General features: G+C 46.3%; 1 protein-coding gene across 1 annotated transcript; it reads left to right on the plus strand.

The window, feature by feature from the left end:
* Positions 1 to 27,151, plus strand: mTerf5 (mitochondrial transcription termination factor 5). Its single transcript, XM_089546218.1, has 7 exons — positions 1 to 712; positions 8,142 to 8,376; positions 12,722 to 12,829; positions 16,957 to 17,220; positions 21,736 to 21,981; positions 23,035 to 23,157; positions 26,520 to 27,151. The coding sequence occupies exons 1-7, from the start codon at positions 180 to 182 to the stop codon at positions 26,841 to 26,843; spliced, it is 1,833 nt and encodes a 610-aa protein (XP_089402344.1). The 5' UTR covers positions 1 to 179; the 3' UTR covers positions 26,844 to 27,151.
* Positions 27,152 to 27,481: the final 330 nt, after the last annotated feature.

Here is a 27,481-nt window from a genome sequence, read left to right on the forward strand (position 1 = left end):
ATGTCCAGTGTCGGCAAGGTGGCTGCGCACATGGCGATCCGAAGCAGCGTTTACGATGAGTGCTCGTGGAGTACTCGTGGTTTGTTATGCACGCTGGTGAGTGAGCCAGCACCGCAACGCGTGTAGCATGTATTAACTGGTCGTGCCGTAAAGTAGCCGGCGAAAAACACTCCATAGCAATGCTGCTGAATGGCCTCAGAATCGGCGGCGGGTTGTGCTGGAAACTCGCCCGCAGTGCGTCGTCGGCGGCAACGGCTCCTTCAAGGGTATCTGGGACGTCGCGGGCTGGCCGTTCCACCTCGAAGGCCCGCCTCGCCTCTACGAAGCACGACGGAGAAGAGCATCGAGGCGACCAGTTTCATCCGTACTCAGGCTTGACGCCCGTCGTAGACCGCGACGACGACTTCAGCGTGATCGAGGAACCCGAAGGCAGCTTGAGCGAGCAGTCGCGCGCTCGCATCCAGCTCTTGAAGGACTCGCTCGGGTGCTCGCTGGCGAGCGCCACAAGCATCGTGATGGGCAACCGGAAGATCCTGGGCATCCGACGCGAAACACTGGTCAAGAATGTCGGCATGCTGAAGTCGCTGTTTCCCGTGCGCGAGATTATGCGACACCCCGAAATCTTCAGTTTCCCGTTCGGCACGGCCGAACAGCGCTACCGGAACCTCGAGGAGTGTGGCATCAAGAAGATCACGCCGACAAAGGTCATCAGGTGATCAACTTTGATGTGTCTAGCTGTTCTTTTAGACTTGGCGTGTGCTTGGCAGATAATTCCAGCTCTTTCTGCCGCCTGGCCTCGTAGAGGATGCGACCACACACGCACGGCTGCCTCACTGTGACAGCACCTCGGTGTTGACTTTCGAGACCTGTAGCTCCAGCTGAACGATGCTTTGCTGTCCTGAGTGCACTGTTCTGTATAGTATGCAGCGGCGTAATCTGCTTTAATGTGCACTTTTTTTACAGCTGCTGAAGGCAAAACTCCACTGAAAATGTTCAAGATCATGTTTGGTGAGGATCTCATTGAGCTGCTAACATTTGAGTCTAACAAGCACAGAATATCTATCATTAAAACTTCCTGTTGGGCGAGTTGGTAGTTCATATTGAATTAGAAATATTATAGCGCAAACAAAAACACGGACAAAAAAGAGAGGAAACACACACACAAGCGCTAACTGTCAACTGAATTTATTCGGTGAAAGCCACACCTTTTATAGGCCTATAAAAGGTGTGGCTTTCACCGAATAAATTCAGTTGACAGTTAGCGCTTGTGTGTGTGTTTCCTCTCTTTTTTGTCCGTGTCTTTGTTTGCGCTATAATATTTCTAATTCAACAGAATATCTAATCGCCCGAAAATGAAGGTAATAACAAAGAATGAAATGGAGGTTTTTTTGGGGGCATCTGCATGTATATGTCAGTATGGTCGGATACAACTTAAGTCTGCAGTGAAGCTCCGCCTACATTCAGCCTCTGCGCACAGAATTCCTCCACTACAAAAAATTAGTCCGCTGCTTAAACGTTTCTTGTTCCCTAAACAAGAAGCTTATCATAAGAAAAAGACTATGAGCTCTATAATTTTTATACATGGATTGTTCGATATAGTGAAGCATTAAAATACTGTTCTTGTTTACTGTTGCGATTGGCCAGCGGAGTAATACAGGACGCCGTGGACCGCAGCCCAGTGTTAGCAACTGCTGTTTTTTTAAGTTGTATCCTACTATAGTCGACATCTCCTTAAGGCGTTCGTACTGGTCCTCAAACACTAGGCAGGACATGGTTGCTGACGCCATCAATGGGAAGAAATACTATCAGTTCTTCACCTCACCGAGGCTGCTTTAGAAAAGAAGAGTAGCAGGAAGGAAGGCTTCGATCGCCTCCAGAAAGTTCGTCCAATGATCGACCAGCTGAATTCTTCATTCAAGAATTTGGCTGAACCAGGCAATAGATGAGCAGATCATTCCTTTCAAAGGAAGGCACTTGCTTAAGGTGTACGTGGCAAACAAGCCCAAAAAATGGGGATACAAAGTCTAGGTAAGGACTGGTCAGTCTGGGTATGTTCACTAGAGTTTCACGGCGACAACCTGAAGTCAGACCTGCCTGACGCACCCCAGACAATTGGCCCATCAGGACACGTAGTGCTGCGCCTTGCCAGAGGTGTACCCCGAAGTACATTCCTTTTTTTTTTTAAAGGGGCCCAGAAACACAATCTTAGTTAACTGTTTTGCCTGTTGATTGCATACAGTGAGTTATAATGGTGCTATTAGCGTCGGTAATACCGCGTACATTCTGTTTTCTAATATTTTAACGTCCTCCAAAAAACAACTTCATGGCTCTGATGGTGTCGCCACACGGTGGCGGGTTTTTAGCAGCGGATATGACATCACATGGTGCGAGCTTGATGACCGGACAAACAGTAAATATACTGCAAATTGTGTGAATAAATAGAGACACATTTTGTCACCTGTCTGCGTTTTATATTAGATCAACAAAAACAACTTGTTTGTCTTAGATAAAAGCCCTGCAAAGCAAGTAAAATAAAAATACACCACCAGGGGCGCTCTGGCATGGAAACAACGCTGCCAGTCTCAGCAAGAACGAGTTACAGAGAGCAGGCAACCATGGAGTACAAACTTCTGCGACGTGCTCTGGCTGGCTGTTTTGATTGGTTGCGCCAGGTGCCATCATTGGGAGAGCGAAATAGGAGTGGGAAGCCCCGCCAAAATCGAGTTGAGGGCTGCGTTTTGTTTGCTTGTATTTTGAAATTTCTTCACTGAATAACTCCCGTTCCTGTGCATCGATTCCGTAATTCTTTTTAAGTCAGCATCTGTGTGACATAAAGAACCCACCTGAAGTATAGCCAGTATCCCCCCAAGCAGTGTTTCGCAGCCCCTTTAACAATTTCTTTGCGTCCCCAGAGCTCCTAACCCACCTAAAGGATAAGGGACTGCATGCGACATGCACCCTGTGCAGAAACAGGACAGCTAAACGCCCGTTGATGCCCGAAAAAGAGCTCAGAAAACACGACAGGGGCTCGTTCAACTACAAAGTCGATCATGACATCATCGTTTGTGAGTGGTACGATAACAGGCTTGTAATGGTGGCCTCAAATGTACACGGTGTCAACCCACTCGTAAAAGTGAAGCGGTTTGACCGAAAACAAAAAAACCACATTGAGGTCGAAAGCCCTGCACTAATCGCAAGGTGTAATGAAAATATGGCCGACATTGACAAGTGCGACATTCTGCTTTCTATGCACCGAACCCACCTCAAGACAAAAAAATGATAGAAAAGTGTAATTTTTCACCTGACCGATTTGGCTGTTGTAAACTCGTGGCTGCTGTACCGTTGTGTTGCAGCACAGTGCAAGATGCAGCTCAGCCACTTCAAGTTATTGGTGGCGATAGGGCTGATCAGGGCAGAATCACAGACCACAGTTGATGAAACTGATTTTTCTAGCGCGCAAGCATGCTCAGCTACAGCGAAACGAAGGCCGCCTGCGAAAGCAAGCTCAGTGTCCGCAGACGTGGTGTACGATAGCATAAGCCACTCCCCCCCCCGCCAGCAAACGTGTGCAGCACAAAGGTTCAAAATGAATGGCTGCAAGCGGAAGACAACATACCTGTGCGGGAAGTGCAAAGTGTTCTCGTGCATTGACGGCAAAAGTGACTTTTTTTTTATTTCATAATGAAGAGTAAAGTGCCCCTTTGTTGTTGGAAGAGCTTTGCCTGGTAGAAAAGGCGGAAAAACATTTTTACTTCTCCCTACCGGAGCTGGTATTCATGTTGTCCACTCTAGTGGGCATTCTGTGTCTCCCAAAATAAACATATGAAAGCACCAAAAATTTTTTCACCCTTTTTTCTGATGTAGAAAGACACGAAACAAGAAAAAAATCACAGTTTGCGCGCATAATTACTCTGCATGCAACGAAGGGTCATCAAAGGGCATCAGGTGATCAACTTTGATGTGTCTAGCTGTTCTTTTAGACCTGGCGTGCGCTTGGTAGGTAATTCCAGCTCTTTCTGCCGCCTGGCCTCGTAGAGGACGTGACCACACACACACACGGCTGCCTCATGCTGACAGCACCTTTTTTTTTACTTGCGTGACCTGTGGCTCCATCTGAACTATGCCTTACTGTCCTGAGCACACTGTTTTGTATGGCATGCAGCGGCGCTATCTGTTTTAATGAGCACTTTTTTTAAGGCATGTTTTAAGTCTTATAGTTGCGAGACAGTGCCGGTGAGCTAGTAAGTACGGAACATTTAGCGTTCCGTCTAGATGGAACGACATGACTACTGCTGAAGTTCCGTCCTAACGTTGCATTTACTGACATTGCAGTTCCATCCATGCTAGACCCCTCGTTCCGTTTTGGACCAACCCCCAATGTCAAATGTCCCGCCAAGTTTTGATCAAACTAGCACCAGTGCATAACGTCATAGCATGAACGATTGTATATTGCTCTGTGGTTTGTTTTGATACAAAGCATTTGCTTCTAAAGCGGTTAGGTTTGGTTCGCTGTCGCAGAGCTCTTATTTCTGTACAGCTCCAAGAGCTGTCAATTTTTTTTTTTTTCAGAAGGCCTCGCACTCCCCCAGATGGAACAATATTACTGCTGTTATCTGTCCATACATATCAGTGCATAGTATCACAAAATGCACAAATATTTTCTGCTGCGTGGTGTTAACTTTGTCGTGTTTGGTTTTTGTTATTAGGGAACGTAATGGGGCCACGAAACACATTCTCAGTGCATTGTTTTGCCTGTTCGTCGCATAGAATGAGTTATACTGGTGCTGTAAGCATTGGTCGTACCGCATATATTCCAGTTTTTAATATTTTAATTCACTTGCAGAAGCAGATTTATGGCACTGATAGTGTCACCACACAGTGTTCGTTTTCAGCAGTGGATGTGACATCATCGGGTGGGAGCTTGGTGATTGGACAAACAGTATGATAAATGAGGATATGTTTTGTCGCATTTTTGTTTTTCATATTTGATCAACAAAATCAACATGTTTGCATTACGTAAAAGCACATCAAAAACATACACCACCAGAGGCTCTGGCTCTGGTGGACTTTGCACGTCCCTGTACACATCTAGTATGACCTAGCACACAGCACTTACGGCTACTCTCTCTGTATCTGGGAATGGCTTGGCTGAATCAGTCTGAGTGAGCCATTGCATTCTACAAGCGTTTGTTTCGGTCCCAAGGAAGGGCACAGAGAACAAAGACGTGTTTCATATTTGCCAGTGCGCATCGTCAGCTCGAGGAGCTACTCAGGCTATGAGGGGCGCCTTACTGAAGGACTCTGTCATAGCTGAGTCACTTTGGGACGTTAAACCGTCATAAAACAAACTAAACGAAACCAGAAAAAAAGGAGCTGATAGTATAACACAATTAACAGTTCTTGCAGTACAATATTCCCTGCATGATGCCTTATAATTAGGGCCCGGAACTTTAGACATTTGCCTAAACATGCCTATAAATGCCTAATCGGGGGATTTTTGCACTTGCCTGCCTTTTTATCATTTTTTAGGAAATACTTCCTATTTAACCGTAGTTTTTGCCTATAAATGCCTAAATCCGGCATTTCAGTCCTCGGTGCCGTTTTTCAGTTTTGAGACATCTTTCTAAGTATGATGAAAGGCGCGCGCTGATGCACGCACAAAAGGCGCGGGTCTCGCCCAACATTTTTCTCAAAGTGTAGCGTGAACGTAGTGTAACGAAGTGTTTTTCTCAAAGTGTAGCAAGAGGCGAGTTTGAAAAGAGGCCTGACGTACATTAGTGCAAACTACTCAACATTGACGGAAAGGATGACAAAGTTGGAAAATGCTGTATACTGAATAGATACAAAGATGCAACGAAGATGCAACAATTGGTATAAAAAAATAGATGCCTAGAAACAATTTCCCAAATCAGAAAATTTCTATGTGGAGATGATACGGCCACATCACCTGAAGGCCTGAGCCCTTATCAACTCATGTTTTAGGTTCGCGCCACTAACTACATGTGACGTCGAAAGAAGCCTTTCAAAGTACAAAGCTATGCTTACCGAAAACTGAAGGAGCTTCAAGTTCGAAAACCTGAGAATGCGCTTCATTGCTACAGTTGAGGACTGCGTATGCTCCGTGCTTGACTGGCGAATCTTGTACTTATGAATAATGAGTATTGTTTAAGGCACCTATTTCTGCTTTACAGCGTCTATTTCGGTATTTTTTAGAGCCTAGATGCCTGCCTATTATGGGGTTCTTTATTGCCTAAATTTCCAGGCCCTACTTTTAATTGAGGATTTCTGCACAGTTGTGCATTTATAATATGCCAAGAATCTAGTACGCTGCAGTGAAAGAGGTTCTCAATGGTTGGGCATTTCATTATCAGAAACAGCATCCCATTTCTTACATTCCTCCCAGCTAAACAGATACTAGCAGCCACTCTGTCCGTCTTGTTCAGTCTTTCTGTTTTTTCGGTTTTTTTTTACGGTTGTTCTTTTTTTTGCACCCACCATAGTGTCTTAGTGGCTGTGGTGTTCAGCTGCTGATCCCAAGGCCTCAGGATCGAATCCTTGCTTCAACAGCTACATTTCGGTGGAGGCAAAATTGAAAACTTGCCCATATGCTGGGTGCTGTCGGTGCACGTTAAAAAACTCCAGGCAGTTTGAATTAGCCAGGAGCCCTCCATTGCAGCCCCTCATAGCCCCTGTCTTGTTTCGGGATTCCAAATTTGACATAGCATTTTATTTCTTAATACATCAGCATTATGAGGGTCTGTGGAAGCGAAAATGGCAGCTGCCGTCACGCGTGATACTGTGCAAACTTTGTGACGCCGTGGCAACCTGCCAATCATGCAGTTAAATTAATGATTGGTCATGAGAGGTTGCTCGGGAAGAGCAGCCTGGGTCTAACAAACACCACACCGGTGCCTGTGTTTGAAACAGACACCTGCTAGGGCAGTGGTGCATCGCTTAACTGGTGCACCAGTAGTGGTATAAGGATTTCCCACAATCTGTGAATGTAAAGTAGAGAATGACCAATTCTGTATATATGTCCATTAACCCCTTAACCGTTTTGGACGAGCTGCGCTCGTCCTTGCCAAGCCGTCCCCAAACTGTTTTGGACGACTGTAGCTCGTCCTCGCTGAATAGGTTCTTCCCTTCAGCGTTTCGGGCGATCAGCGCTCGTGTGTGGCTTAGATGGCATTTTGCTCGACAGATGGCAGCACTGACCTGTTTATTTCGTTTTCTTCTACCACATAAACGTTTTTTTCGTATGGCAACCTGGGTTTTAAAAATGGCATCCGGCGGAGGCGACGCGTGTATTCCTGGCCCGTCTTCGCGGAAAAAACGCTTTTCTTCGTCGTCATCTTCTTCAGACGATGGTGACTCAGACACCGAAGTGTATATTGTTTGAGGGAGCGAGGACGACAGTGATGACGTTATGCTGAGCAGTTTTTCCGATGAAGAAGAGGACAGCTCAGAAGCGAACTTTGCGAGCACGCGTCAGTAGATGAAGATCGACGTCAGTAGCATCCCAACGCAACCCCCTCGGTTTCCTTTAATTGGCAGTTTCTGGTAAGACATTCACTATAAGCTAGCCTGATGATGGTCATTCTTTAATTTTTATCGCTCATTACCAGCCGGAAGTTGGTTTTCTGTATTGTGAGGAATAATAAATTCCAATATGTTAATTTGACTTTGTGTTTGCTGCAAATATTTTTTAAAGATTGAATGCATTATCTTTATTGCAATAATAATCGAAATAAGGAATAAAAAAATTAGCAGTTTTGTTAAGAAATTCGTTGATGTAAGAAAACGGTCAAGGGGTTAAACGCAGTAACACTATCCCGTCATACCCTTAAGACGGAGCTACAACAGCATCAGCAGCATCAGAAAACGCTAACGCATTCGAACGATCCACCGAGTATCGCCTAAGAATGTTTTTTGTTGCGAGAGCAACACTACTGGATCCCAGCTCGGCTCATCGCGTATGCTAGCGGCGGTGTGGCTACCAAATGACCTAGTGTCGCTGTTGCTCAGAAACCGCTTCAGCTGCGCTCCAACAGATGGCGCCACTGCCGCCTGTCACCTACACACCCAGAGGGCGCCACCCTCGCACAGGCGCTGGGTTTCACGGCTCATGTTTTCCCCTGCAGGTATGCGGACCTGATGACGCAACCTGCCTACGTGCTGAAGCTGCAGGGTGAGATGGCGGTGGAGATGGACCCTGCGACGCAGCTCCTTTCCTTCCTGGACTGCCCCGCGGGCGTCCGTGTGGAGATCCTGTCGGGGCTACCCCTGCACTACCCGTTCACCCTGAGTGTGGCGGAGGTGAAGCGGGCTGTGCTGCGTGGATACCTGGCCTGGCGGCTCAGCTGCTCCCGCGAGGAGGTGCTTTGTTATACGTCAAATATTTAGTGGTGTACTAACCACTTCGATGAAACTCCCCAGTCATTTTTTGGGCAGAAGCATTCTTCTAGGAGGCAGAGAGTTTGAAACTTTAGCAAAAGTTCTTTTTACGAAAACAATCCCAAATTGAACGTTCCCAGTGCAAAGTGAGCCAGCCAGAGATATATAAACTTGCTGAATGTTATTTGTTTCCCTCGTGTTGTTTTTCTGCTTTTCTACTCTTACATATTAATCTGAAAATTTTGTTGCTCCAGACAAGAATCTCAATGATATGAATTAGCAGGGAACAGAGATATTCTTATCATATCAAATTTGTGTCTTCAGAAGCATGGCAGGTATGGAAATTCAGTTGTTTTATTTTTTGTTCGTTATTTTTCTATTAAAGCAGTTATTGTTATTCATAATGTTCCTTATCTAGCTTCGTCATGCAGACTGTCCAGACTGTCTTACAATGTCAAAAGCATACGCTTGTCACACTGGTCATGGTGCTCACAGCCCATTCTGGAGCGTCGAAGGTGTGCAACGTCGTGGCTGTGAACTCTGTTGTTGATTCTGTCACTGATTCTTTTAGTGCTTTCATTTTGTCATTGGTGTACTCGGCTGTCCTAACTATACAGGTGACTGTGTCATCATTAGCAACAAAGTACACCCTTCCACTTTTTTAACCTGAACGTGCGAGCGTCGACTGCCCGGCGCTGCGGCGCCGGAAGGAGAAGGAGAGGAGAAAGCGAGCGAGGGCAACAGCACGTCCACAATTCGTGCTGCTGGACTAAGGGTCGTCTGCTAGGCTATTCTGATTAGTGCGAAGCAACCCCTGCCCATCATCGGCTGTTAAGCATCGGCGCCTCAAGAAGCGGAGAGCAATTGTTCTTAACCCCTGCCTATAGCGCGGGTGATTCTGAAAAGAGCGTACGTTTGGAGACAGCCTAGCATGCCCAAGAAACCATTTGCAATCATTACATCCAAAAAACTGACTGAAGGGTATCCTCGCTACAGCCACGTTAATTTAGCTAAAGCAAACGCTCTCGAGGCGCTACCGGCAAATGCAACCAGGGGCTGGAGTCATGTTTGGAACGCTACGCGTTTCCACCAGCCCAGAGCAACAAACACACAGCAGACAGAACACGAAACAAAATCGCAGAACTCTGCCACAAAACTTGCTTCGCAGGGGTTGCTTCGCACGAAGCAGAGCAGCCAAGCAGACGACGCTAGCTACAGAAGCATGATCAGCGTGCATGCTCGTTCCCTCTCCCTGTTTCTGCTCTGCTTCGCCTCGGCACCGCTGCACTGGACAGTCGACGCTGGCGCATTCAGGTTAAAAAAGTGGAGGGGTGTACAGCGCCGGTGCTTTGATCCAGAATCTTACCACTTTCCTGTAGTCGAGATGTGATTAGTAGGTGCAGTCTGCCAGATGAAGCTTAAATTTTATGCTTGCAAACATTACTTGAGATGAGACTTTTGTCAGTTGTTTATCACCATTCAGCACGAGGTGAAGCCTGTGACTATGGAATCAGGTGGCACAAATCATTTGGCATTCAGGAGATTGCACTACTCTGTGCTGCAACTAGTCTGACAGCCGGCAGTTGGCTGTCATATCTGTTTGCTAGTGCACACGATCCACTAATGCCCTGTGGAAAGAATTCACTTCATCTAACAAGTGTCTTGTTCAGAACTGGTATTCGAGGATTTGTAGCACTGTGTGAATCAGGCACCTCCGTCTCTTAACTCATTGAAACAAAAAACTTACAGCAAAAATCTTGCAATGCTCTGTGGCTGGCATTTGTGCGTATTGCACTTTAGAGTGCAGCTGTTATGCGCTCGTTCGTGGGTTGAGCTGCGTCGCTGTCGGTGTAATGGAGCGCGATGGGAGAGAGGGGATGGGAAGGTACTTTTAGATCTGTATTTTTTTGCACATTTAACGAGAACAATTCCTTCTGAACTGAACAATGTGTTCGCTGTTTCTGTTGTAAGCGTCGACCAGCTTCGTACAGTTGTCTGGAGGTTTGTGTAATTAGGATCACCTGATAAAACACTGCAGTGGTATTCCTGAATGCACTATGCTTTGCAGGCTGAATGTTTTCATAGCTCTGGCAGAATACCAATCCCCCTTCCCATTATGGGTAATTTTTTGAGGCAAGTAAGTGTGTGAAGGCAAATATTTCTTTTTCTCACATGTTTTGCTGTCGCAGGAAAGCACAACTGCAGCATTAGCAGTAGTATCATACTTCTTCTTGTGGTCACATCAGCTCCAACATTCTTGCTCATGCACATATTTTTTGCTTTATTTAGTGCCTCAGTTTTTTGCAGCCAGACCTCAATGTAGTGCAGAGACAAAAAATAGTAAATTAGTTGGATATAGCAGAAATTGGGATTATAAATTTTTGCCTAAAACTCGTGCAGGAAAAGCGCAAATTTGTCACTGAAAGGGTGGCAGCTAGGAGAGACCTTTTCTGGAGTTTTAGCGCCCTTTCAAATCCGCTTGCGGCGATTGCACCTCCGCAATCTTCCGTTGCACTGTTGGCAAGTGCAGATAAAGTGTGAACCGTGGTGCGAATGCCTTCCGCACCACTGCCAGTCACTCTTGTAGTGAGGAAAAGCCTGCTGTCTGTTATCTGAGAAAGGCACAGCTTGGCGTTTGGCAGTTTAATATATCCGTTTTATGGCAAACCGTGTTCGATATATAGAGCAAGAATTGCAAGTGTTCCGTAAAAATATTTAAGAACAGTTCAAAATCGCCAGTAATTGGTAATATTTGTGTCCATTATAACGAAGTTTCACTTATTTCGAGACCAATAAAATATATGCAGAATGTAGGTTACTCATTATATTAAATGCTGTATTAAATGCTACATGCATTGTGTTTCAAGTAGTACTACTAAAGTGATCATTTGCAGGAATGGGATATGCACGGTCTAGTCGAAGCAAATGGAATCCTCAGGTAAATGGGTTCTTTCCCCATGTAAAAAGCTAGGAAACAGGAAGGTTTTTCTGGCAGTTGGATTCTCACTGGAGGCGGTGGTTGGCCAAGACTTACGCTCTGACCACTGGCTGGTTTCCATAGGTAGTAAGACTAGCATGACGCAGTCTTGGAAAATGGGCAGTTGAAGAGCTGATGTCTCTGCGACATCGTCGGACATGGCCTAATGGGAACCACATTTATGAACGAGGCAAATGGATGGACATTGAAATGAGAATTAGCATGTATACCTTGACAGTCGTGCTATCACATAAATGAAAAAAAAATTCAGGGGGGCACTTTCTTGACCTAAAGTGCGGTGAAGCGAAAGCCTTAAGAGCGGTGCTGCTGCTTGTGTCATAGATGTGTGGTTAAGATGTTAACTAAGTACACAATCGTTTGCGAATCTTAAATGCTGGAGTCACTGGAGGGCGCTTGGGAGGCATCCGTCTGATTCAACGCCTTTCTGCAAACAACACTCTCCAGCGTCCTAGACAGGGAGAACTACATATGCGTTGGCGGGAAGTAGCGTAGCCATTAGCATGCTCAGCTGCGGAACGGACGGATGGTGGTTCGAATCCCATCGTGCACAAAGACTTTTTTTCTTGTCTGAGTAGAAGCGTGACACCTCTGCTGACAACCTTCTGTCAACAATTATGAGGCATTAAAGGTGCACTGAAGAGGATTCTGAACATGTCTTTTTGCCGCGGGAACTCGATCCACACGTTCCTAGCATTCTTAGAAACATTGACTTATTGCCCTGTGTGGCCGATTTCCCCAATTAAAGCGAATTAACGTCTGGCTCCTGCCTTTTTTTTTTTAATTCTGCCTCATACGGTGGGCGGAGTCGACCAACGCGTGGAGCGCCTTTCACCCAGTCCCGTGGAGGCTTTGCTCTCGCTTCATTTTGTTTTTTAGGTTTCCATGAATAGTTTCATTCGCAGATAATACAGCCGCAAAATAAGCCCGAAGAAATAAAAATACGCGTGGACTATTTGCTACTATGGACTACTACGTATTACTCCGCGATGGCAGAGCGGCAAGCCGCCACGGGACTGGTTGAAAGGCACTCCACGCGTTGGTCGACTCCGCCCATCGTACGAGGCAGAATTAAAAAAAAAAGGCGGGAGCCGGACGTTAATTCGATTTAATTAGGGAAATCGGCCACGCAGGGCAATAAATCGAAGTTTCTAAGAGTGCTAGAAACGTGTAGATTGAGTTCCCGCGGCAAAAAGACAAGTTCAGATTCCTCTTCAGTGCACCTTTAAAGGCTTTCGCCTTAATATTTACTGTAGTGCAGTCAAGAAGGCATTCACACTTGCAGCTAACTTCGGGCAAAGGTCGATAGTTGCGTGTCTGATGTCGCCCCAGGTGGACACACTGGTGCGCAAGTACCCGTCCGTGGACAACCGGAGCCTGCAGTTCTTGCGCCACACCATCGAGCTGCTCACCAACCACTTCCACATGCCCAGCAGCAAGGTGAGGATGATCACGAGGGTGCAGTTCTCGTTTGTCCCGTGGCACCAGTATTCCGTGCATCGTGGTGAAAAGGTAGTTCTGGCAGTCAGGTAAAATTGTGCGCACCGATCAAGTCGGGCAGTGTCATGTTCAGAGTCCCAGCAGGCTTCATGTTCTTGGTCTGCATTGTAGTGAAACTGTACAACACGTGAGAGGGGGCATAGCAGGACCATAGCAGGACCATAGCGGTGTGCACATTCAATTACGTACAGTGATCCACATACCTATCTCATGCTGTGTTGAATATTTATGACAGTTGCTGCTACCTGGTGGATCCAGAATAGCTTTAAAACACATGAGGAGTTGGACACGATTCGTTGGAATGTGCATGCATGATAAGGTCTTGTTTGAAGCCCTAAACCACTCGTAAGTGACACGAGTGCACTCCTAGGTGTGCCGCTCGAGCACTCTAGACAGGTGTGCGGACGACTGTGCTTTCATGTAAGCCTCTTCCGCTGTTTTTCGCATGTTTACCAGCACATTTTGGCAACCAGTGTGGTTGAAAGGGTGGAAATTCAAAGCATCTACAGTGCAGCCTTGTTTTTTTTTTTTTTTGGATGTGCCAACAAGGCTTGAAGGGTCAGGCCGTGCAGAAGTAGGCATACTTTTTGACATCCGTTACTGTTCAGATTTGTAAATACTACAGGGGTGGAGCCTCCATAACTGTGTCATTTCTTCCGTAGGATGGCTGCCTCGCACACTGCTCACTGCTCAGTTTTTTAGCTCCATCACTGGAGCAGCTGGTGCAATCTATAGGGGCTTGTTGGAACCAGAAGTGCCTAACAACTCGTAATCAAAGAAACTGTTTTTTCCTTGACTCTCAAATGTTTAAAATGCACATTTATGTTAGAAATATGCCTTACATAACAAGAGTTAACAGTGTACTGGGTTTTAAAAGGAAACTAATAATTCCAACCGGAGAGTATATTCAACGAATAGGAAGAAAGGGCGTGTTGCAGGGGTGTTTTTTTGCAGTTCATCCCCTGGGTGACTTAGCAAGGCAGTGTCATCAGCGAATCACAGATTACTGAGGTATTCTTCATTAAGTCTTATTCCCGACTCTCCCAATCCAGGCCTCGGAATTCCTCCTGTAAACAAGCGGTGAATAGTATTGGTGAAATCGTGTCTCGCTGCGTGGCACCCTTCCTTTCTGGAATTTTGCTGCTGCCTTTATGGAGGACTATGGTGGCTGTGCAGGCATTACAGTTATCTTCCAGTATTTTTACATAAGGCTCATCTACATCCTGCTTCCGTAATGCCTGCTTGACCGCTGAGGTTTTCACTTAGTACTTTCTCGTGATCTATGGAGGCTATATGTAGTTGTCGGTTATATTTCGCGCATTTCTCTATCACCTGAATGACAGTGTGAATATGGTCTGTTGTTGAGTAGCCTTTATGAAAGCCTGATCATTTCTTTGATTGAAGTCTAAGGTTGCCCTGACTATTAGCGATTACCTTGATAAAAATTATTTAGGCAGTGGGTATGGGCAGTAAACTGATCAGTCTGTAATTTTTCAAGTCCTTGACATCCCCTTTATTACGGATTAAAACGATGCTACTGTTCTTCCATCCGGTACATTCGAGGGCATAAGGCATTGAGTATACAGGGTGGCTTGTTTTTCTAGCGCAATCTTCCCCAATAAGGGAGTAATTACTCATTGACGTCCACCCAAATGCAGCCATATGGCTACAAAGGACTATACAGCTTTCTGAGTAATTACTCCCTTATTACAAATCTACTCCACCTTGGGGTATTCCCCTAAACATTTGGTCAACAATCTTCCCTCCGTCCCTCTACAGATCTGCTGTTACCTGATCCTCACCAGCTGCTTTCCCCCTTTGCATTGCTCCTAAGGTTTTCTTTTCGTTACTGGCGGGATGTCACATTGCTGTGCTAGACTGCCACTCTGAGTAACATTCTGATTACATTCGCCACTCTATAGATTTGTGTAGAACTCTTTGGCTACTTTAACTATCTTATCCATATTGCTCATGGCATTGCCATCTTTGTCTCTTAATACATACATCTGATTTTGCCGATGCCTAGTTTCCTTTTGACCGCTTTTAGGCTACCTCCGTTGTTTCGAGCATGCTTGATTCTCTCCATACTTAATTTCCTTATGTCAGTTATGTGGTTATAGAAGAGTTATATCTCAGTGCTTTAACTGTCTCTTCTTTGAAAGGTTCCTGTTGTGCACCCATCTTTCTTGTGATGATATTCACGGGACTATGCTCCTGCAACAAGTCTTTATATTTGTTTCCTTCAACGTAACGTGAATCTTCATTTTATGGTGAGCACAGTGCTGTTTATTACAAGCGTTCCGAACATGGTGATGCATGATTAAGTAAAGTTAGCAGACTCGGAAACGTCGCAGAGCGTTCTTAACCCATTAGGGACCAAGAAAAATCTAACGGAGGGATTTTCTTCATTTTTAGTATATAATACTCTCATATAAAGAAAAACATATTGCTGAAATTCCGTCACAATTGCTTTATTCCTTCCAGAGGTTACACAGCTGTACTTTTTATAGTACACTGGGTCTTCCCCATAGCACATGTGGCTAATTCACTGCATTCCTATTGGTGGCATGAATTTTGTTATTATGTCTGCCATTTTTACGCAGGGTGATATAACATTTCTTGCAGGCCCTCATGAATATTTTCTGGCTATACTGGCACCGCAGTTATCCTACTTTGCACGGAAAGCTTTCTCCTCTTCAAAGAAGCATCAGATACGATTGAGCCAGAGTGTCTGCGAACCACTGGTCAATGTGTAGATAATAATTAGTAACGTTCTTACCAAAGCAAAAATAGTCAGCAGGCTCGTCTCTAGCAATTTGGCAGATTGTTCAAGCTTTCACAATTGCAAAGTTGAGCATTGGTGTCAACAACCACTATCACTTTTTGTCCCTGATGCTGATATACTGGCAGTAGACAGCTAGATGCGAAAGGTCTACTCCTGCCATACCACTGTTGTAAAAGGAAACGAGTTTTGGCTGTGAAAAAAATCTGTTTTTCGTGTGCTATAGGCCACCGGCACTCTACAAAACACGTAGGCTCACTGCTGTTATAGTTGCAAGCCATGGTTACTATACTGTTGATCGTAGACTTCAATAGAAGCATGTAACCTATACTACTGAAGCAAGAAACGATGTTTCATGGCTGCTTCTATTCCATCGCTTTCTTTGGCCCGAGTGGACACTTCCAAAATCCGTTTTGGCGAATGGTTCCTCCAGCCCTAAATTCCTCCCAGTGGAGCGTTACAAGAATTTCTTGAGAGGTAAAAAAATTACCAAAAAAAATGAAATGGTCACTAAGCGTTGAAATCAGCTCAGGTGACGACAGGACAACACGCGCTTCTAAAAGTTTTATTTCTGAACTCAAGTACTTTCTGCAGACGGTGTGAAAGGCATAACAGTAACTGTCTGCTCTGCAGAACCTCTAGTTCTTATAACCAAACTTTATTACAACCAATTAAAATCATACCATCGTCATACTCAAGACCGCTAGCGGCAGGTACAGCAGCCTCCGAGGCCTTGCTGAGCAGACAAAGTGATTTTTTCCGAAAATTGGAAGGAACCATAAGATCTATGAGCTGGAATAAATAGGCGCTGTTGTGCACACAGCAAGACCCAGTGTACTATAGAAAGTACAGCAGTATATAAATCATCACAGAGCAAAAAACACCCAAGGTGCGGGACATTCAAAGCATCCGTTGTTTACTTTCGTCTTTCGTGCTGCTCTATACTTGAAACTAGCGTAATATGTACATAAATGCGGCCGCGAGAAAATTATAGGCAAGGGACTACTGGTGCCGTTCGCGGGAAACAAACATCCTGAAGTTTCACCACGGAAAGCTGACATACTGAGCAGAGGAAGTGCGCCAAATTAGTTAAGGGTGGTTGGCCAATCCCCTGTTGACAAAAGCATGCCCTACTTGAAAAGAAAATTCCAGTCTTTTGTGGTGAAATCATAAAACATTTAACTGTACTTTTAAAAGTACGCTGGGCGCTAATGGGTTAAGTTGAGTTGTGGTCGGTGGCCGACTCCTGGCCGGTGTGGACGTGTGCCTGCCTGTCCCCGTGCAGATCCTGCGCAATGGCTTCGTGCTGCTCTCGCACCCGGGCAACCTGGAGTGCCAGCTGTCTCAGGTGCAGCGCCTGGCTGGCATGGATGTGCGCGAGCTGGCCGTGCTCTGCCCCCGCCTGCTTACGGTGCCCGCCGAGAATCTGATCCGCGTCGAGCGCCTGCTGCAGGCGTACGGCATCACACCCACGCAGGTGCAGCGCTGCATCCGCATCTACAGCCTCAGCCCCGAAACCATCGAGTCACGCCTGCAGGAGATCGCCAAGGTAGGCTTCCGTGCAGTGTGACATTGTTAGCCCATTCTCTTTGACAGCGCCGCGGTGGGTCAGTGGTTACGGCGCTCGGCTGCTGACCCGAAATACGCAGGTTCGATCCCGGCCGCGGTGGCTGAATTTCAATGAAGGCGAAATTCTAGAGGCCCATGTGCTGTGCGATGTCAGTGCACGTTAAAGATCCCCAGGTGGTCGAAATTCCCGGAGCCCTTCACTACGGCGTCCCTCATAGCCTGGGTTGCTTTGGGACGTTAAACCCCAAAAAACAAAACAAAAAAAAAACAAAGCCATTGTCTTTGGAATTTTTAGTACGCTAGCTCTCAAGCCCACATTAACGGAAAAGGCCGTTTGTCTTTCTGGTCCTCCGGTAAGCAACCTGCTCAAGTGTGCGTGCATCCATGCGCGTATAAAATTCTTGCCTGGGCTCAGTAAGCGATTACACACAACAACAATGACCATTGACAATGACACAATGACAATGGCCATAACCACTGAGCCACAAATGCAGGTTCGATCCCGGCTGCGGCGGCTGAATTTCGATGGAGGCGAAATTCTAGAGGCCCGTGTACAGTGTGATGTCAGTACACGTTAAAGATCCCCAGGTGGTCGAAATTTCCAGAGCCCTTCACTACGGCGTCCCTCATAGCCTCAGTCGCTTTGGGACGTTAAACCCCCGTAAACCAAAGCAAACCAAACACAACAACAGTGGTTCAGATGCGAGACTAGACAGTTTAATTGACTTTTTTTCCTTGGGGCCAGCCTTCATCAGAAAAATAAGCGTGAAAGTGCTGTATCCGCGTCAATGGCCTTCTTAGAAAGGCGCGAACATAGATTTTGGTGGTAATCGCTTGGTGACCCATGATGTGTCACCGAGCGAATACCATCTTAGGCTACACAGGACAAGGAAAAATTGACATACGATTACGGTAGTCGGTAATGCAAGATTTCAGAGCAGCTCTTCACACACCACCCCTGCTAGCTACCCTCAGAGATCTTCCCACAGCAGCCACCTTCCCGGTGACATTTCGCCCTGCTACTTGGACAACTGGTTACGCCGCCACAGAATGCAGGAATGGGCGCCTGAGAGTTGTACTCATAAAAGTGTACGACAGAAACATCGGGATCGAAGCCAGACCGTTCCACTGCACCGCATACTGCCAATACAGCGCAGCCTGCACCCCAGGGCATAAAAGAATATGTGGTTTCATTTTTGTGCCTTTGGTTTGCAACAGCAGTTGGGCTGTTCACGGGGCTCGCAGTCTCGCGAAACTGATGCGCGAGCGCTAAGTGGGCTACATGTCATGAACGCTGCGTTCGGGGCGGCATTCCACAACCAGTGCTTTGTTTTGCAGGCATTGCATTTCGTGAGCCATTTTGTTTCGTTTAGCTAGTAGTGCCTTCTTCCGTGAAACATGACGGCTGACACCACTTCTCCTGTAAGGAGGTTATCTGGCTACCTTACTGTGCTTCATGACAGCCTTCAGTAAGCTTCTTTGTCATGTGAGCATTAAGACATGTCGTTTTTTTTATTATTTATTTCATACTGCAGGTCATCTTACAGATCCAAGCAGAACAAGATAACACAGATACACGGGTAACAAGTAAAATAAAAAGAAGTAACAAGTAAAATAAAAAGAAAAACTAAAAATAAAAAAGGCATGCAGGATGACTATGCGCTTACATTTTATCATGTCAGAGAATTCCACTCACTGATGGTACGCGGGAGAAAGGAAAATTTAAAAGCGTCAGTTCTAGCAAAGTACGGGGTAAGTGAACCGGGATGACGGTGACGTGTGATGCGTGTAGCTAAAAACAATAAGTAGGGTGCAGGATCAAGAGCCAGTTTGTTATTTATGAGCAAGGAAAGAAATTCTCGCCGAATATTTTTTCTTCTTACCTCAAGAGGTTGGATACGGTTAGATTTCATTAGCTCAGACGGAGAATCAAAATGTGAAAATTTAGAATAAATAAATCTTATGGCTTTTCTTTGGATTCTTTCAATTTTCTTAATATTGGTATTAGTATAAGGATCCCACACCACGCATGCATATTCGAGCTTAGGCCTGATTAGTGAGTTAAACGCGAGAAGTTTAACCTGAGGGGGAGCTTTGGAAAGTTTATTTCTTAAAAAATAGAGTTTGCGAAAGGCGGACGAACAGATATTTTCCACATGTGAATTCCAGGATAGATTGTTAGTTAATGTTACACCCAGGTATTTAAAACTGGAAACTTCCTGTAGTGGTGTTTGTCCGAGATGATACCTGTGCTCAAAAATATCTTTTTTTTACGTGTCACGCGAAGGAAGTTTGTCTTTTCTTTGTTTAAAGCCATGTCCCATTTCTGGCACCAGGTAAGGATGTTAGTTAAAAGAAGTGTTTAGGTCAATCTGGTTATTTGAACATGTAATATCTCTGTACAGCAAGCAGTCATCCGCTTGCTGTACAGAGATATTACATATATTACAGGCTTAATGTATTGTCATAACCTTGGCTAAACATTTTGAAGTTCCCTTTCCACCCTTGTTCGCTTTGTTTTGTGTTGTCTAGAATCCCATCTTCCTGCCCTCTCTCTACCATGTGGTAAAATTAGACTTTTTTTAAAATTGTAAACAAGGTATTAGTAGTCTACAAAATAAAGTTGATTACTATTAGTAGCACATGATTTTGCCTCCCTTATGTAATGCTTGGTAAGCCTCACAGGTAATGTAGCAAATTATGATAATGGTGGCCGAAACCAAAATTGGTTTGCAATATCTGTTTCTTTTCATAGGTGTGTTTTGTGACATTTCTCTTTAGTTTGAATTGACTGCACTGATATATTCATGACGGAAGCCTACAGTCGCTTAATCCAAGGAGCATAGGGAATGTTTCTTTTTTAATTTTTTTATTTGTGGTACTCATCAATGGGAGATTAATTTGGTAATTATTTTATTTTAAAAAATTTTTACCTAAAACATGACTGGCGCTGTACTATGTATTCTCTAGTTTACTCCAGAATAAGCTATGGTATCCTTACTTGGGGAATGACAACAAACTCTAATTACTACAGGCTTAATGTATTACAAAAGAAAATATTATGTATACTAGAAGACTACAAAGGAAATAAGCAGTCTCTGAGAACACAACCATTATTTGTCAAATATAATATGTTGAAGTCTGACCAGGTATACTACTTTAAATTACTGCAGTGGATTCATAGATACAGGCTGCATATTCCCACAGTACATAGTTCAAGTTCATACAGCATTCGAAATCCAAAACGAAGAATGCCACCAGTTTGAACAAACTACGGAAGGCAAGCATTATCTTTTCAAATAACGAATGCTTTGAATAGAACAGATATGATGCAGATAGACTTTAATAAAGGTGCACAATTTTTTAAGAAATACTGTAAGAAGTTTCTTGTGAACAGCGGTACTAAATTCTCATTACTGTAACTATTCCGAAAAGTGTAACCTTTGCATTCCTCTTGTCATATCTTACCAACTGTAATATGATCTATTGTCTTCACTTGGCGACGACTGTCGTGGTTGCGTCTACTGGGTAGAAAGTGCTAATCTGTAAAGCATGTATTGGTTTAATGCTGTATTCAGTATACTCCCGATGTACCACGCAATTACTGTTTTTTTTTGTATCGCCACTCTGTTGTATAGAAAATGAAATTGTCTCAAATGCCGTGTGATTCTGACAGGAAATAGCCACCTTTTGTTTTGCCATTGACTGATTCTAGGACGACTGCTTGACCAAACTTTGTAATGCTAGTTTTGTTTTATGTACATTGTGCAAGGGAGCCAGGGCCCTTGTCAGGCGCTCCGTCGCCGTTAGCCTCGGCCCCCTCTTGGACTGTGTCTGAGGAAACGATAAAGAAAGAAAGAAAGCAGAAAAAAACCAGAGATCATGGGTTCGGATTCAACCGGTGGCATGCAGTTGTTTTTTATTCAGCTTTCTAATCAGTTATCTTTTTTAAAAAATTTAAAAATGTTATGTAAAAACGTTATGCATGTTATGTAACTTGCTAAATACAGCCAAAGCTGTCTCCGTGCTGTTGGATGTCTTCTGGTAATTCCTAAACTCTACAGACTTTGGCAGCGTGGGCTATCACAATAACGATCGCAAGGGTCACATGATCATATGGGCCGTACTGGTCACGTGGTGACACGTTACCGGACGTTAACTACCAGTGCCTGCTGGGGAGGGCTCCCTGTTACAGCTTTTGCTGTAAAAAAACTTGCAAACATTTACCCTGCATCACATAATTCGAGAAACCCGTGATAGCTGTTTTTCTGTATCCATTTGTGCCATGCTGCAGAGCCTCATCCTTTCCCACTGCCCTGCATTCTACCTGTGAACCCTCACCCTTCGCGCTGCACCTCTGTATTCCTTCTCAAACGTAGCACATACTCTCCTACCCACCTCTTGCTCTGTGGATGTTTACGCCGACATCGCGAATGCGGAAGTAACAGCTGTCGTTGTAAAAAGTGTTGCGGGTTTCCTTCTCCTCCTCACCCAGGTGGCTGAATTCGAGGTGCGCCGCGAGAGTCCCCGCCTCCTGAACCTGGTGTACTACGCCTCCAAGGCACGGCACCGGCTCGAGTTGCTCTCTCAGCTGGGGCATCCCGCGAGCGGAGTGTCAATCAACGTGCTCAGCATGGCTGCGTCCGACTTTGCACGCATCTTCTACAGCGGCAGCGACCGTGGCCGCCCCAGGGAGACCATCGAGTACCTCGCACACCTGCTGGGGAAACCGGAGGCCGAGGTAAACTTTGGCTGCCAAGTGTACACTCATTTCAGCGGGGAATTGTCTCTGATGATTTGGAGTAGCCATGTTTCTGATCCGTTTTTCAAAGCATCAGTTTCGGAACAAATATGACCTCTACTTAGCACAGTGACGGATACGCATGTGCTTTTAATCGATGCCAAAATGTCTTTTTGTAGCGAGCGTGGACTCAGTATGAATTCTCGCAAAGCAAAAAAAGTGACACTTTTGGGGGGGGGGGGGGGGGGGGGGGGGGAATACAGATTTTGACAGCCAGAATAGAGGCTGCACTCAGTGTGCGAACACATTCATGGTGTAAGATTTCCAATTATGTGCCACACAGATTGTACCACAGTTTCACGTAGTCCCCTAGAAGTCATATAAATCAGTGTTCTGCTGTATAGGTTTTTTTCTGTTTCTTATGTGCGCCATCGCCCTGCTGTGGTGGCTCAGTGGTTACGGCGCTCAGCTGCTGACCCGAAAGACGCGGGTTCGATGCCGGCCGCGTTGGCCGAATTTCGATGAAGGAAAAATTCTAGAGGCCCGTGTACTGTGCAGTGTCAGTGCTCGTTAAAGAACCCCAGGTGGTTGAAATTACCGCAGCCCTTCACTACTGCATCCCTCATAGCCTTAGTTGTTTTGGGACCTTAAACCCCAATAAACCAAACCAAACCATCTTATGTGCGCCGTCAAATTGTGGGTAAGCCATGAAAAGAAAGAGGTACCGTTGAATAAAAAATGTCTGTGCCCTGTGACAGTTTATGGGACAGCACCATAGCAAGCTGATCTTCACGTCTTGAACTAGATTAGGTGTATAATTGAAGGAGCTGGCCACACGCAGTAGGCGAATCAAGCAGGCATTTCAATACAAGCAGCCGTTATTGGGAAAAAAAAAGAGAAGTAATCTTTGCCTGACTGTTGAACAGTGGTTGTTACAGCGAGACAAGCGAATTTTGGTGGACTTGTTACTTTTGCTCAGCGATGTGCATGCCTGTGTTTTGCTGTTGTTATTCCAAGTGGGAACGTGCTGACTGTATGGCCTTTGTTGCACAGGTGCGTCAAAACCTGGCCAGTCACCCGTCATCCAAGCGCATCTCTCTACTGAACACCCGCCGGGTAGTGGACTGGTTGCTTCCCCGAGGCGTCACCCCCGAACAGCTGTGGTACGGACTTCAGGTGAGCCTCGGGTGTATACCCTGTCCCAGTGTGTGCTTCAGCTGCCAGCAGCCTATTGAAAATGCACAAGTTCACAATGCACAGTGTCCTATGTAGCATTTGCTTTTCACAGTGCAGCTGTGTCAGGTATAGCAGTTAGCTTGTCTGATGCACGGTAGCCGAACTGTTGCATTTGCATGAAAGGTGGAGCAACGAAAAGCATGGGACACAAGACAGTTTACAGTAGCACGTTTTCTCACCCATGTAAAGTCGAGCCCACTTATAATAGCTGCAATTATAATGAGCGCTCGCTTATTACGAATAAGGGTGTTGCTGTCGCCAAAATATGTATTACCGTATTTACCCAATTCCAACGCGCCCCCGATTCCAACGCGCACCCAATTTACGGCACCAAAAAAAAAAAAAAAATTTTCAAGCCCCGATTCTAACGCGCGCCCGATATTGGTAATAAAAAAAAAAAAAACTACAAGCCCCGCTTCTAACGTGCATGTGACTTCCACGAATGAAAATAATTTGCAACCGTTTTTATATTTTAAGGGGAGATGCGGGTGAAAAAACCGCGATTTTTTTCGATAAAGTCGATTTTATATTTTCTTGCGTTTTGTATTCCCCCAAGCCTCTTCTTTTATGTGTAAAAAAATCAAAGCCGATAATCAATGGGAAGTTAGTAAAAAATACAATTAAAGCACTCGCGGTGGCTCGCGAAAGTGCGAATTTGACCGAATTTCGGGAACGCGGCATTTCGCTCCACGGCGTCGCCCGCTCTTGAATATTCGCGGGGAAGTAGGCCTACCCATCGTCTACGAGAAGCCACTTCGGCAGCGGCGCATTCTTGATAAAAATACGAAAAAAAAAAAGCGTTTCCCGCCCGAGTCGAGCGTCGCGACTGGCCCTTCAAATCACGTGGTACGATCGGAGCCGTTCCATTGGCTACGAGCATTCCACCGCACGGTCGGGCGCAGACGCTCTTTCTTCGTTCTGCCGCCACCGAGACGTGAACCAACGCTTCTGCCCGGGTTTTTCTCCTATCTCCGCTATGGATGTGACTGAGAAACGAGATTTTCGCTCACGCAATTTCCTGACAAAGCATCAGTATAAAGGAAGACGCCCCAAGCGCAAGCGGAGAGCTCCGGTTACGGGAGGTTCGTCTGCTGCTAGGCGTAACTGCGGCAACGGCGATGCTTCTTGCGGAGCATCGATGACTCCGTCAGTGCGTCTGAGCGAAAGATAAAGATCTTCGACTGTAAAAACGGGCGCGGGAGCGCTGTTATCTGTGAGATCGGCATGATGCACGACCTCGTCAGCGGCGCGGCGTGCCCCGCCCGCGGACGATGTAATCTCTGTCAGAGAGTCGGCCGCAAAACAGAAAGGAGTCTCATCGTTTTTGGAACTTTACCGCCGAAATGACGCGTTTCCGATAACCGTTGTTTCATCAACATATTCTTCGATCCGCGTATCTTGATCGTGCAACGGCAGTGATGAGGCGTCCGCCCGCGGCAGTGCACGGGATACCGTCGCCGTGAACGCGGTCCGTGGTCGCTGAGCACGCGACCAATGACAAGCGCCACACCGGTTGAAAACGGCTCCTGCGACGCAGAAAACGACGAGCAAACGTGCTCCCATGTTTCCAGCAGTTAGTGAGCTCCCACATCGTATAATGGCGATGACGATGGGCAGCTATGGGGCAGTTTCGGTTTGCACTCGAATCCAACGCGCATGCGATTTTGAGACGTATTTTCCCCGAAAAAAGGTGCGCGTTGGAATTGGGTAAATACGGTAAGTTGGGTGTTGCTAAAGGAGCACGGGGCACACCCGCACCGCTGTGCGGCGCGCACTTGTAGGCGTGGCTAGCACAAATTGCGCGTGGCTGCGCAATTTTGCCCCAAAATTCTTTGTGCTGTAGCAGTGACGAGAATGGCATTTTCAAATTCCCAGAACTGATATGAATATTACGGCGGCACTAATACCCATCCATGTAGCCAGTCTGGCTGAGAACAAGGTACAGCAGTTTCTGCCACTGTTACGATGCCCAGGTTTTGCGCACCCATTCATTTTCAAGACAGCCCCTCAAAAGATTCTCAGATAATAAGACCAGCATGAAGATAAGCACGGAGCTTCCTCACACTGTCATTGCATCGACTGTACACTTTAGAGGTCTTGTCCTAAAACTGAAACTTTTCCCGGTTGCTCAAAAGCACGGCAAGCCATGCCTCCTGAAAGTCGGTGACTGTTTTCAGCCGCATTGAAACAAGCTGTAGTTTTATACTCGGAGCCGGTAGGAAATTGCGCGGCAGCGTGTGCGAGTTCGATGTTGCCAAAAAGCATGTCACATACTGACAGCGCTAAGCTGTCGGTGCACCTGAAGTGGATTATTGTGACATTGAAGATGGCGGATGTTGAGCGTGTGTGCTGGACTTTGAATACGCCTTCTGTCGTGCTTTCCCCGGGACGAGGCATTGAATTTGTGCTATGTGCACGACTGCACCACATCCAGTGATGAGTTCCCTGCTGTCCTACCACGGCACCAGTGTGTGAGGCTGTGTGCCAGTTGCCTTAGTTGAATGTTTGAGGCTCGGAGCTTCCATTGGCCAACACTATTCCAGTTATTTTTTTTTTCTTCCATTTCCCTAAGTTGAGGGCCGACCTGTGTGACGCACTATCCAGTATGCTAGTGTGCCTGTGTCTAGTGTGCCTGTATAGTGTGCCTGTGTCTCAGCATAATACATTGTCATAACACGAGGAGCTAATTTTCGCTTCTATTTTCAGTTCAAAACCACACACACAAAATGACGCACTTGGCAAAGCCCATGTTTTTTTTTTTTTGCCGCCGTGGTGGCTCAGCGGTTATGGTGCTCGGCTGCTGACCCAAAAGACGCGGGTTCGATCCCGGCCGCGGCGGCTGGAATTTCTTTGGAGGAGAAATTCTAGAGGCCCATGTACTGTGCGATGTCAGTGCACGTTAAAGAACCCCAGGTGGTCGAAATTTCCGGAGCCCTCCACTACGGCGTCTCTCATAGCCTGAGTCGCTTTGGGACGTTAAACCCCATAAACCAACCAACCATGTTGTTTTTGTGTTGCTCCAGTATGCATGGAGTCTCTCAAGTGTTTGTTCCATCCATATCTTCTTGACCAAAGGTGCGTCTGTTAGCACTGTAGGGACAGCAGCCTTGACATCTTTGCCCCCTCTTTAGACACAGGTGGAGTAAACAAAACAGCACGAAATGGCTGTCACAACTTTGAAACTTTCTAGTGCACTGACAAGATGCGAGACTTTTGGGACCAACTTGTCTCCCTTTAGGCCTGGAGCTTTGTTTACAAATCCAGTTTTGGGGACGAGCTCAGTGTGCTAGCGTGTCTTGCAGGTGGTGCTGTACGACTCGGAGATGGTGGCGTCTCACTTCCTGCGCCTTCCGGAGCGAGACGAGCTGCAGCCGTACTCGCAGTGGCGCGACTGTCGCGAGCTGCTCGAGGTGCTGCTCTACTACATGGAGCGGGAGTCACGCTTCACGGGACGCACCCAGGTCGGCCTGTTCAGCGAGCTTGAGCCGCCAGCCGCCGGTGATGGCACCCGTCACGAGAGGGACGCGGCGGCATCGCAGCCAAACCCGTACTTCCACCCGGCCACTCTGCCTCCAGTGCAGAAGCTACACACAGAGGAGGAAGAGGCCGAAGGAGGCTCGTCGTGACACACCCTTGATGCTAAGGCATGGCTGTGATGTTACAGTGTGATACTGGTGCCCGTACTGGTACCCCTCTGGCTCTTGGGACCCTTCCGAATGCCGGTAGCCTCTGGTTCCCATCCTGGTCACCTCAGCCTCATACCTCAGGGTGATTTGGAATGCCAACAGTGAGAGTGTGGCTGCAGAAGATCCTCTGTATGCAAAGACAGGGAAGAGGAATGTACGAAAGGATTGCTCATCGCAGTGTTTGCCACAGGGAGGCTTCTTGAGTGCACAGTCTACAAACAAGGAGTGTATCAATGTGTCATGATATCATGTAAGACATAGTGTGTCACGATGCCCGCAATAACACACCCCATAGGCATTGTGGTGTGCTGGTGATGCTCGTTGTGACATACCCATGACATTGAGTGCTTGTAAAGCTGAAGTGGGTTTTTGCACCATGCTTGCAATATCTGGTGCACAGTGAGCAACTCGAGATATGCCTGTGCTGGTGACAGCAGGGTCTGTGCTCCGACTTGTTATGACACGCCTGTGATGGAGGATTAGAGCTGTGGCTTTTCTAAGGCCAGTGAAGAGGTGGTACCTCAGCTCAGTATGTGGGAATGAGCGGAGAAGCTTCAGCTGTGCCTTTTCCTGTGTAC

Source organism: Amblyomma mixtum, chromosome 5, assembly GCF_055824585.1.
Source record: "Amblyomma mixtum isolate Tamu chromosome 5, ASM5582458v1, whole genome shotgun sequence".
NCBI lineage: Eukaryota > Metazoa > Arthropoda > Arachnida > Ixodida > Ixodidae > Amblyomma > Amblyomma mixtum.

What these genes read in the sequence shown, in the direction of transcription:
- mTerf5 (XM_089546218.1), top strand. Translation starts at nt 180, where the DNA reads ATGCTGCTGAATGGCCTCAGAATCGGCGGCGGGTTGTGCTGGAAACTC. An exon ending in ACGCCGACAAAGGTCATCAG is followed by an intron (nt 713 to 8,141) that starts GTGATCAACTTT and finishes TTTCCCCTGCAG; the next exon opens with GTATGCGGACCTGATGACGC. An exon ending in TCCACATGCCCAGCAGCAAG is followed by an intron (nt 12,830 to 16,956) that starts GTGAGGATGATC and finishes GTCCCCGTGCAG; the next exon opens with ATCCTGCGCAATGGCTTCGT.